The 12,658-nt window shown below is 38.1% G+C and overlaps 1 long non-coding RNA gene and 1 gene segment (V, D, J or C); both read left to right on the plus strand.

Annotated features, from left to right (window-relative positions):
• The first annotated feature begins 265 nt into the window (after window positions 1-265).
• On the plus strand, window positions 266-1,255 carry LOC138918620 (uncharacterized). The gene is made up of 2 exons (XR_011428165.1): window positions 266-465; window positions 667-1,255. It is a non-coding gene; the product is annotated as an uncharacterized lncRNA (long non-coding RNA).
• A 10,242-nt stretch (window positions 1,256-11,497) lies between these two features.
• LOC100058344 (T cell receptor alpha variable 14/delta variable 4-like) lies at window positions 11,498-12,328 on the plus strand. The segment is given in 2 exon segments: window positions 11,498-11,679; window positions 11,847-12,328. Coding segments are annotated over 2 exon segments (417 nt in total).
• Window positions 12,329-12,658: the final 330 nt, after the last annotated feature.

Consider the following 12,658-nt stretch of genomic DNA (forward strand, 5'->3'; position numbering starts at 1 on the left):
CAGTCTGCCCAGGCTCTACTTAAAGTCTTCCTGATTCTTCAAGGCTCTACTTAACCCACTAGTGACACTGATTCTTTTCAGAAGCGTGATCTTCTCTTCTTCACGCAGTAACCCACAAAATTCTCTTACATAAAGTATTTTAAGAAAAAGCACATTATAACTTCATATATTGGAAATTTTGTCCCTATTTCCCTGCATTGTTCAAATCCACACTTTTGGAGAGATCACTGCGCAGTCTCACCAGAACAACGTGGGTGGAGTTTCCAGTTCAGTGAATGACAGAGCTCAGATGCTGTCGGTGTTCAGTGATTCTCTTGGAATATATTGACTGTAGGGACAGAATTTGCCTCGAGCCAAGACTCTATACTCTTCAGAGCAGGGGCGAAGGTACCTCGGCACATGGGCAAAGAGTCATGAAGAGACACTGGGGAGCTCTGCTGGGGCTTCTGTGGGTCCAGGTTTGCTGTGAGTTGGGGCCTTCCCAGATGGGGGACTGGGGAGTCTTCCACAGCTGACAGTGGGAGGGCGGGAAAGCAGAGCTGGCACACAGCTCCTTGACAGTCTTGTATCCTCATGGGTGTTTCTTGCAATGTTTTACAAGTTTAGAAACTGCATCAATGACTCCCCAGTGACATCCTTTGTGTTTGCTTTTCTCTTTAAAAGCAGGGGTGCGACGGGTGAAGGTGGAGCAGAGTCCTTCAGTCCTGAGCCTCCAGGAGGGAGCAGCTCTACTCTGAGGTGCAATTTTTCTACCACCTTAACCTATATGCAGAGGTTCCGACAGAATTCTAGGAGCAGCCTAATCAATCTGTTTTTCATGACTTCAGGGATGAAACAGAATGGAAGATTAAACTCCACAATGAATTCTAAGCTGCAGTGAAAAGAATATCATTTTCATGTGAAGTTTGAACTAATTCAATGAAATAATTATTAACAGAAGATAATTTAAAATTTAATTTTCCTTGTAATTAAAGACATGGTGATAGGATGGGTAAACAAGCAATCTGAATTGTATGCAAATCATGGAGCCACTTTTAAATTCAGACTTGCATGAAACTGGTATGAGGAGTTACATCATTTATAGAAAATTTGTTCTATAAAAACATCAACTCTAGATTTACAAGAATTTTTATTTCCTACTCAAATGTCAGATGCTTATGCTGATGTTGTCACAACTTATAAAGCACTCTTAAGAGCTCTAGTATCAGTTGTATCAATAGTAACATCCTTTTCAAAATTAAAATTATCAAAAATTCTTTTGCAATCTTTCATTTACCAACAGCAACTGACATTGCTTTCAACAATATTAATCGAAATGAAGTTACTAGAAGTATAAATTTTGATAACCTAATAAATTAATTTGCAGAAAAACAAGCTAAAAATTTTATTATTGCCAAGATATAACAATAATAAAGTATTATTATTGTAGTGTATTATATTAATTATTGTATTATATAAAATTGCAAAATACGTTTTTGCAATTTGTAAGTTTACGTTGTTATTTATGTACCATTATAAATCCTATTGTGTTTTATAAATAAGAGAACATTTTTTAAAGGGAGCTTTATATTTTATCACATAATGTCACTTTTTCCTACTTTAGGACAAGGGACCTAAAATTTCGTTTTGCAATGTATCCCTCAAATTATATAAACATCCCTGGCTGGGAATTCTGAATACCCAAGTTAAGCTTGGAAGGAGGGCCCTAGAGGTCAGAAGCCAATCAGGCTGTTTAAGAAAGTATTTTTCCTTTGCATATAGTTAAGGTCATCTACCTGCTACAGGTTTTGTTTTTCTTGCAAGAAGTATATGATACATTATAGACATATGTATGAGAAGTAAGTCTCTAGAAAGGAGCATCCTGCTTACTCATGACTCAGCCCCAGAGTCCACCCCCATCTCACTGCCTGTGGTGTCTCTACACTCAGTGGCAAACTCCCGTTTACTCCATTTTACTGTGGATTTAGGTTCTCCTTGATCCATCATTGATCTTACAGGAGAAATGAAAACCCAGACAGGAGCTCATCCCAAGGATCTTGTCTCTGGTTCTGAAGAGGACCTAGGGTTGGTTAGGAGCATCCTCAGACCCTGTAGATTGCAAGTGGATGTGAAAATGGTCTTGAACTTCCATGATGTGGGCAATTTCTCCCCACTTTCACACCACTCCACCTTGCACAGAACCTGTCCTCAATAAATATTTGCTCTGTTAAATAGTCTAAAAGAATTTTAGAGCTAGAAGAGCCCTTAGAAATCCTTTAGCCCAACTTGATCTTACAAAGACAGAACCTAAACCCAAGATTCCAGTATGAAACAACTAGACAGTAAATGAGCTGGGAGTAGAAAGAGACTGGATTTCCTCACTTCCTCTTTAGCATTCTTTCTCCTGCTTCTTTCCTGCAGGACTATACTACTGAGCAGACAAACGGTCTAGTGCAAGCCCAGACACTCAGGTCTGTGCAGTTTGGGTCTGGGAATGCTGTGGTCCAACTTGCCCAGGGGGTGGCTAACTGTGCTACGATTAACATATGGAACACTGTGATGAACAGAGCATATTCAAACTATAACACTTAGTTCTGGATACGTAACTCAAAACGGCAAACATTGACCCAAAATATCTGTCTCTAAGACGAGGGAAATTTGCCCTATGGAGGATTTGGGAATTCTATGGAAAATGGATGACAGAATAGAGAACGATCCTTAGAATGAAGTTTTATATATGTAAAAGCACACATTTTATATTTACATACAAATTTATATGTTGATTTGTGATTCTGCATCATAGCTGTTCTTAAATCTTTAAGGATGTGAAATGTAGATGAAGATTATAATTGTTCCCCATAACTTCAGAGGATCAGTGAGCACAAGTCACAGGAAAGGGGCTTCCTCTTCTGGAAGTGAGGTAGTCTTGATTTTCCAGGGATCACTTCTCATGATCAGTTCTTTAGGATCAGTTACTTGCTTGTACTATTCCTCTAGCAGACACAGATGATATTTAGGCTTCCCTAGATTTTTTTCTTACAGAGGTAATCAGAAAATACCGTTAGTAGAGTAGATGAGAAACAGTTTTTGGCAGAGGGAGGTAATTCTGGAAATTCACAGGCCTGAAGAACTTTCTCAATGTCTTGAGGAAAGAACACTGTAGTGGAGTTTGGGAGAAGAAGGATAGAGTATGGAATCTGAGCGAGCAGTAGCCAAGGCAGCAGAAACCCATGCCGGGAGAGCTGGCTTATACTTTTGATGAAATTCCACCAAGGATATGAATCAGTAATTGCATTTAGGATATGCCATCCCTTTTGATATCAGAAAATAAAAGCACTTGTAGAATAAACTTACATATGGTTACATTTTTTGAACCTGCACCCTGCTGTTCTCTGAGAATTTCTACTCTTTCTCTCGATAATTTGTAGTACATAATTCACATTGCAATAAGAATAGATTTCTTAAAGCATGTCAGATTTCCCACCACAAATCAATCCCATTTATGGGTCAAAATTTTCATAACCCATGGAACGTTTCCCTCTGCTCCCTTATCGTTGAGATTTGATCCTTTATCTCTTATCACAATCATCTTTACTGAAGGAAAGTTCTACATTTTGACTGCTGGTACCGACAGTATTCTCTGGGAATAGTAAGACCAGCTTACAGCAGCAGAGAATGAGATAAAAGGTATTTGAAATATTGCATGACCTTCTCTCTCTTATTCTGATCTTTGACTTACACTTTCCTTTTAGAAAGTGTTTTTATCCATAGAGACAAATTACGATAGTAGATTTGACTGAAAGAGAAGTTTGTATATTTTCTTTTCTTTTTTTTTTTTTTTTTGAGGAAGATTAGCCCTGAGCTAATTGCTGCCAACCCTCCTCTTTCTGCTGAGGAAGGCTGACCCTGAGCTAACATCCATGCCCGTCTTCCTCTACTTTTATATGTGGGACACCTGCCACAGCAGGGCCATGGCGTGCCAAGCAGTGCCATCTCCGAGCCTGGGATCCAAACCAGCGAACACCGGGCCGCCGAAGCTGAACGTGCGCACTTAACCGTTGCACCACCGGGCCGGCCCCTGTATATTTTCTTTGAGGGAGTGAATCATGGTGTTTTCCTGATTTCAAACATGTATACCAGGCCCGTTGCTGAATAAACACGAACAGCAGCTATCTTTTTCCAACTTATTAACAATAACTCAGCAGTGGGCAGAGATATAAATCTTGTTCTCTATATTCTTACTGTGCATTTAATCTCTGATCCAACACCTGATTTGTTTGACCTGTTGCTGTCTTTATGCATCTGAGTCACTCACAGGCACAGGGTAAAACAAAGAACTTTTAACCAGCAAGTTCCGTAGTTAGAGATGTGACCACAAGATGGTAGTGCACCTCTGCTGATGCAGACCATGTGGAGGGTTCCTTTTAGTGGGTTCTGAATAAATAGGCTTATGGCAGCAGCTGAGTCTTTTTCTTATTGGCTAGGTAGACAATGTGAGAAACCATTTTATGGTGTCAGAGAAAAGAAGGGATAATCTGATAACGAAGTAGCTCTGCCGACTGCAGATTGCAAGTGTATAGTTGATCCTAATTGAGAGGAATGGTGAAGACATACATTCAAGCTTTATTCATGTTCTTGTGGCTGCACCTGGACTGTGAGTTGAGGGATTTGGGGAAACAGAATATATTCATGGATATTCTTTAGAAGTCCAGGAAGGAGCCTGGTTTTCTTGAGGTTTCCTCTAGTTAGCACAGGAAAGAAATAGAAAATTCTGGAGTGTAATGACCTGGCAAACCTTCCCCTTCTGACTTTCCTTTCTTTATAGGGCTCAGCCAAGGAAAGAATGTGGAACAGCATCCTTCTACCCTCAGCATCCAGGAGGGAAACTGCTGTGTTATCAATTGTACTTATTCAGACAGTACCTTGAGCTACTTCCGTTGGTATAAGCAAGAGCATGGAAAAGGTCCCCAGCTCATTATAGACATTCATTCAAATGTGGACAAAAGAGAAGACCAAAGTCAGTTTTGTTGAATAAGACAGCCAAACATCTCTCCCTGCACATCACAGCCACCCAACCTGGAGACTCAGCTGTCTACTTCTGTGGAGCGAGTACACATTGCAGGCACCTACAACCTGTACTCAAACCTGTGACTGGGGTGCCCTCTTCCCATTGGCACAGACCTTCAATTACAGAATTTGTCACATTGTTTGTCTGCAAGTGGAAACTCATGTATTAGACTTTAAAAGCGTATAATATGAAGGTTAGGTTCAAGATGACCCCAAAAGGGTTAGAACATTTTGTTGGATGGCTATTGCCTAATGGATTCTTGAAGGGAGTTGGTGGTTTTATTTTGAAAGTCAGACTTAAAGACAACTTTAAGTTTGCTATTTGGATTCTTCTCATATAAATAAATCCTTTGTAACAACATCACATTCCTATTATAGATAAACTTTTAACTCTTTCAAAAATTGCATATGTTATTTTTTGCTGATTATAAGACATTGCATGTGAAACATAGAAAATATGTAAAGTATAAGAGTGTGAAATTGATAATCTGCACCCAGGTAATTTATTGCTAATATATGCTGTACTCTCTTCATAAATTCTAGTATAATTAGAATTCTGATTTTTTAAATTTAATATCATATCTTGAATTGAGCATTCCCAATTTCATCACCTTCTCCTCTAATAACTGCTTTTTAATAGCTCCGTGAAAGATTTGCATAAGTCCCAATTACATTTTTATCTTCTGCCTCTCTATATTTTTGTGATAAAATTTGTGCTCTGACTAGTTTCTAGTTGAGAAAGTGTGATGTAAGTTTTCCTTTAGAGCCCAGTGATGTATGTATTGTTTTTGTGCCTGAGGGAAATTAAAATAGGAAGTGATTTATTCAAGACTGTGAGTTTAGAATTAGACTCAAAAAGCTATTCTTCTCTTTCAAAATTTTGTTAGTATATGCTCACATTTATCTCATAGAATTTAGAAGGGAGCGTTGTGTCTTTTAGTCACTGCTCCACAGCACACACAGGAAAATTTGCTATATGTTCAAAATTTTAATTTAAGCTTTGTGATTCAATTCAATGTATAGGTTGGCTTGTGAAGAAAAAACTCCTTGAAAGTATATATTTGATTGTTCAAGAATGTAGCATTTCTTTCCATTTATCTATGTCTTTGTCTATAAACCTCCATTGTTTTAAGATAACTAAATTTATTCCTAGATGTCTAACTTTTATTTTTATATTTATGATTAAAATCTTTCTTTCTGGGGTACGTGGGAAAATTTTTTATACACATTTGTCATTCACCTTACTCAACTTTTATTAGTGGACTGCAGAAGGCATTTGAATTACTACTTATTTTAGAAACGGGTTGTTACAAATCTCCCTATCTCATTTTTCAAATTTGACTTAATTAAACACTACTTTCTCAAGTTTCTTTTTTAAAAAGGTAATTCTTTTAGTGTTGTCGATAAATCAAGGGAAATAAAAAAATTGCATAAAAATTAATTCCCTCATTGTCCCGCTCCTGGTCAAGGGTAGGCTATTTTGAAGGTCCCTCATAGTCTTTCTCAGGATGGATTTAATTGGCAATTAGTGTGAAGCGATGACACCTCTTGTTGAGTTATGGTTGTTAGTTGTTAGACAACTGGTTTGTTCTTATCGGGAAAGTCATTAGGTTAAGTTAGATTTAAAACATCTGAAGAAGAAAGGTCACTATTGTAGCCCAATCCCTCAACTGAATTGGATTATTTCCTCGCAAAAACCACTGGGTCCTGTCCAGTAGAAGCAAGTTGAGTCTTGATTGGTCCATTTCCTCAGAGATAATAATAGAGCGAGATAGAAGAATGACATATTTTTATTGGTTTATTCTTCTTAAATCCAAGTTAGAAGAGAGAGGGTGCAATTACTGTTGGCTTACCTGCTTTATCAGACTTAGATGAGAATTTATCCAATAGAAGAATAAAAATTCTCTAGCCAGGGTATGCAGTCAGTAAATAGTTAGCTCAGATCCAGAAACACTAAACTTTCAACCTTCACCGCAGTTTGTGTGCTAGTTTCCTGTGCCTCTGACAGTTTACCACAAGCTTCGTGGCTTAAAGCAGCAGAAGTTTTTTCTCTCCTGGTCCTGGAGGCCGGAAGTTGAAATCATTTTCAGTGGGCTGACATCAGGGTGTCGGCAGGGCTGCACCTGCTCCAGAGGCTCTAGGGGAGAATCTGTTCCTTGCCTCTTCCAGGTCCGGTGGGTGCCGGCCTTGCTTGGCTTGTGGCTGCATCACTCCAACCTCTACCTCCGTGGTCTCGTTGGCTTCCTTTGTTTTGTCATCGAGTCTCCCTCTGCCTCTCTCTTAAAAGTATAAATATGGTTGCATTTAGGTCCGTATAATCCAGGATTATCTCCCGATCTCAAGACTCTTAACTTAATCATATCTCCAGAAGTTTCCTTTTTATTTTCCATGTCAGGGGACATTCACAGATTCCAGGGATTAGGTCCTGATTTATTTGTTCTTTAGCCGTTACTTTGCCTATCACTATTTGCATGGCTGGTGCTTCTCTTTTCCAAGTTGAGAAAATAATATACATATTAGACAGAATCCAGCCAGGAAAATGGAAACTGCATCAATTCCTTTTATTTTATTTTCTCAATGTTTAAAAAAAAACGTACAGGAAATGTGACTATATTTGTGTACAGTTATATTGGTGAACTTTTTGAATTTTAATATATAGTAGAGATTCATGTAACCAACACAGAATCATAATACAAAAAAAGAGTTTCTTGCTCCCAAAATCTCCCTTGTGTTGTCATTTTGTAATTACATCCACTCCCATCCCTAACTCTTTGAAACTTTCATTTGTTCTTTTATATTTTTATCTTTTTAAGAATGTCATATGAATGGAACCATACAATACATAACTTTTTGAGGACTCTCAATATTGGTGAGACGAAGTACATGCCACTGGGCACATGCACGATCTCCATCTCTGCCACCACTCTCAGTTCTTTTCTATGACTGATGTTTTGAACTTCTAAGTCATTTTATAGGAATAATTCATCCTTTCAAGGTTTGAATTCCTTTGGAGATCTTTTGTGTAGTTCTACAGGAGAAATACTACGGCAATCGATAATGGAGAGGTTCAGGGGAATGTTGGACCAACTCATACGGTCAGGTTGAGACATGTTCTTTACGTAAGTCCAGTTATATCAACTCTATTGTAAATTTTTCTAGGATTTTAAGACAAATTTTATTGATCAAAATTCATTTTAGGCGTACTATTGGAGGTATGGTCATTATTTGTCTTTTCTAGGAGTTGACAGGAAGTAACATAATCCAATACTTCTTTACCTTTGTTGCACTAGCAATGGGCTTGTAGAGTTGAATTATAGCATTAGTGTGGTTATTGCTTCAAGTAAAGCCAATATCTTTTCAAGTTATTTTATTAGTAAGAGAACAAAATAGTGTAAACCAGAAATTTATAACATTCTAGCATTAGTGGGAAAATACCACTAAAAAGATGAAAAACAAAGAATGCAAAAGAGAGTATGACCATCAGTGGTTCCAAAGATCTAGGAGAATTCTCTTCTAATGGTCTTGGATGGGGCTGTCTGCTTATGCCTTTATATGTTGTTTTCAAGGATCTTGGGCCATCATCTTCTATGGACTGTCACTTCTGACCATTCTCTGGAGAACTTCAGGATAAAATATCTAATGTAAGTAACTATTCAATTCTTGTCATTTAAGGATTCATGATGTACTTTATCTGCTGAACTGGTAATAAATAGTACATAATAAGGTCATTTCCACAAGCTCAATGGCAGTTTTTCTTTAGGATTTTTTCAGGGCACCAAGTCACTTAGGGTAAGATCATGTAAAGGCTGATTAAGTAAACGACCAGAAAGTTGACCTGTGGCTGTTGATGAAAGACTGAGTATCATGGGTTTATTTATCTAGCTCAGTTTATGAAAGATTGGAGTATGTATGGTTTGGAACATTCTGAGTTACAGGGGCCTATCAATGATCACTTCATAGTGAGACAACATATGACTTTATGAGGGGAAGAGTGCAGGGCCATGAGAGCTAAGGCTGATAATCTTTTAAGCCATAGGGGTTCCAGGATGTCTGCTATGGTAACTAATTTCAGTTTTAATATTCCATTTGTTATTTCCACCTTTTCAGAGGATAGAAGGGTAATAAGAAAAATGAAGTTTCTGAGGGCAAAACTTTACATGACTGTCCCAGAGAAATTTGCTCCCCTACATAGAGAGAAATTGAAATGGCACAGGTAGAAAACACAAAATCAGGTTGATTTTTAACTCTTGTGAGTGCTGTGGTTTTCTGGCGGGACAGTTCTACATGGGTTCTATTCAACCCATGTAGAAAATAAAATATCCTTACTAGTACATATTTATGACCCAGGGAGGGAATGCAATTGCATAAGATCCTTTTGGAGATACCCAAATGTTTCCTTGGGACAATATGCCAGTTCATATTCCACATGTACAGTTTTGTAGGATTTTATTGGTTCCAAGAAAGACTTGAACTGGCCCCATTTTCTGCTATGCAAGAAAAGTTTCCCCACCAGTGTTTGTTTATATTGCAGGCAGTATGTCCACCCTGTGATGCACTGTCTCTGGAGGATTTTAGCAAATGTTCCTAGGAGAACATTTGGCTCCACCAAACAGCTGTCCTGGCTTTGCTATATCTTGTCCTCATGAATGTACAAATCAATCATTTCAAGTGACTCTTTACAAAATCGGGGACCAAATATTCTGCATCTAAGAAGGAATTATTGAACTTTTCCACGCATTTGTCTTTATGTTCTCAGAGATGAGCTTGCATAAGGACTTAAGTCAGAAAAGCATGTTTAGCATGTTGATCTGCTCAAGCTTTTTTCCCTAGCTTGTATAATGTCTTTTATACTGTCACACTTTGTCTTCATGACAAAAATTTTTTGAGTAGCATGAAGACATCAAATAATTCATGTATTTGCTGTACATTTTTAATAGAGATACATGAGATACCTGAGAGGGTTAAGAAAAGATTAGATGGTTAAGAAATTTCATAGTCTCCATAGTATTTGGAAACTGTGAACTATCTTAAAAACATATTGACTAACACTGAATGTAACCTCTTGTAAATTGACATGTACAAGAGAGATCCACAAGTTCAGCCACTTGAATTAGTTTTGCTTCTGCTAAGAGTTTGGATTTTACAAAGGAATCTGGAGTAGTTAAGGCATAACCAGTCTGGTAGTGACTCTTTCCATTTTTAGATAAGATTATTTAATAACTTATTAATTCAGAAATTGGCATGAGAGTGTCCAGAAAATCTGTTCTGGACATAAACACTTCTTGAAAGACAGAAGTACAACCCTGAGACTCCCTTGACTGAGAAATGTATTAGGGTTGAGTAATATGAGAATTTAATAATATTTCATATTTACTCAGCAAAATAGTAGAAAAATTTTGTGAGTTTTTAGAGAGTTCCAGCCTACAACTTAGACAGTGGAACAGTTTGTGTGGTTGTGGTACCATCAGATTTAACGGAAATTCCATTTTAAGATGTGAAGATCATTCAGTCTCTTTAGCTTATGCTGCCATTACTTTGAGATGAGGGTGGTAAGCTTTGGCAACTGCATCAAGAGATATACAATGATAGGCAATGGATCTTTGTTGTTTGCCATGTTGTTGAGCCATATAACCAGGCATGACGTTGCTTTTAATATACTTACAAAGAGAAAGTTTTATTACAATTAATGATCCTATGATCAGCTGTCCCATGGAGGTATGTAGGGTCATAGGATATATTCTCTTCAGAGCTGGGCATAAAAAATATAGAACCCTACTCTGACTCATTTACGGTACCAACTGAGGTAATGGGAAAAATATAAATCACATGTTGGATAACCTAATGGCTAAACTCTGGTGTCTATTTTGTCATTTATGAATAGAGCTGGGCTGTCAAAACTACAAAGAAAAGAGAATGGGTCCTATGTGACAAGACACATTGTTTGAGGGACTTTCAGCGTAACTTTTTCAGCACAAAGTGATTCGATTTTTCTGCTTTTGGCCCAAGATAGACAATAAACAGATATTGATAGTCAGGAGGAATATTGCTATAACAATAGGTAGATCGAAAGACCATCAGTGATTAGACCAAACAGCTTTGCCTTCTTCTGATAAAGTGATTTATTTCTACCTTAGGTGAAAGAACAGTATACATAGGTGTGAAGATATGTGATTATTACCTTTTATACTATTTCCATAATCCATTATATATGGTATTTTTAAATAGGTACCACCCACTCAGTTCCATCACAGAGGCAATGACTCAATGTAGCAGTTGGTTGAATCATCAATCTTCCTTTCAATATAAAATTTTACCTATGTTTATTTTCAGATTTAATTGCTTTTAAAGTAAGAGTTGGTTAATTCAAAAGGTATTTTGGGTTGGGTGAGACTATGAGTCAGTGCATAGAAAAGTTTGATGTGAGTTACACTAACTTGCTACACCAGGAAATCCCTGTTTCCTGTCCTGGGGTGGCAGCAGCGCATACCCAGTGATTTTTCCCTCACTCTGTCAAGCTCACCTCACAGTGTAGAGCTCTGAAATTAAAGAACGGGGTATTTTCCGATTAGTGGAAGAACTCAAACATGTTGTTCTCCAGCTTTCTGAAGGCGGTCATGGCTTCAACGTGGCTAGGTAAGAATGGCCCCAGTGGAAATGTGCCTCCTCTGGTCTTAGGACCAGGAGTACAGCCAGTGTCTAGTGGGTATCCTGGGAAGGAGGGGTAGAAGGGTGTAAAATAGAATTTCTTTGTCCCACACCATTTATTCCCAAACCTTCTGATTCTCTGTTTTTTCCTTCAGGATCCAGTATTGCCCAGAAAGTAACTCAAGCCCAACCAGCAATGTTAGTGCAGGAGAAGGAGGCTGTGACCTTGAAGTGCAGATATGATACCAGTGATGGACGTTATAGTCTATTTTGGTACAAGCAGCCTAGCAGTGGGGCAATGATTTTCCTTATTCGCCAGGACTCTTATAACCAGCAAAATGCCACAGAAGGTCGCTATTCGTTGAATTTCCAGAAGGCAAACAAATCCATCAACCTTGCCATCTCAGCTTCACAGCTGGAGGACTCTGCAGTGTATTTCTGTGCACTGATGGAGCCCACAGTGAGAGATGTGTTGGAGGAGGTGTACCAAAACCCCAGGGTTCTGCCTGATACATGCACCTGATGTAGGGACCAAAGCAGAGAATTGCCATCACAGACAGAAAGTTGCTAGGGCTGTGGAAGCACAGGTGTGTGATTAGAGGGACAGCACCCAATCTAAGAAAATACCTTTCCAGATTCATAGACCATGTCCAGAGTTATCGTTCATGAAAAACCTCCTTATCCCTGAATCATTGGCTTGAAGGTAGACTTCAGAATTTGACCAAAGATTGAAGAGAAAGAGCAGCCACATAAAATCTTTGCCATTTTATAATTAGATTGTGCTAGAAGAATTGACTAAGGGATTTCAAAAACACACGACCAAAAATCAGGAAAAATATGAGTGAATGTTATATTTTCAGATGGATTTATTCAGTAAATATTTATTGAGTTTGTATTATGTAGGTGAGGAAAAATTCTCCTCTACACTTTTTGGTCCCTGACTGCACTTAAGAATTAAACTGATAAA

This window comes from Equus caballus, chromosome 1, assembly GCF_041296265.1.
Source record: "Equus caballus isolate H_3958 breed thoroughbred chromosome 1, TB-T2T, whole genome shotgun sequence".
Classification (NCBI taxonomy): Eukaryota; Metazoa; Chordata; class Mammalia; order Perissodactyla; family Equidae; genus Equus; species Equus caballus.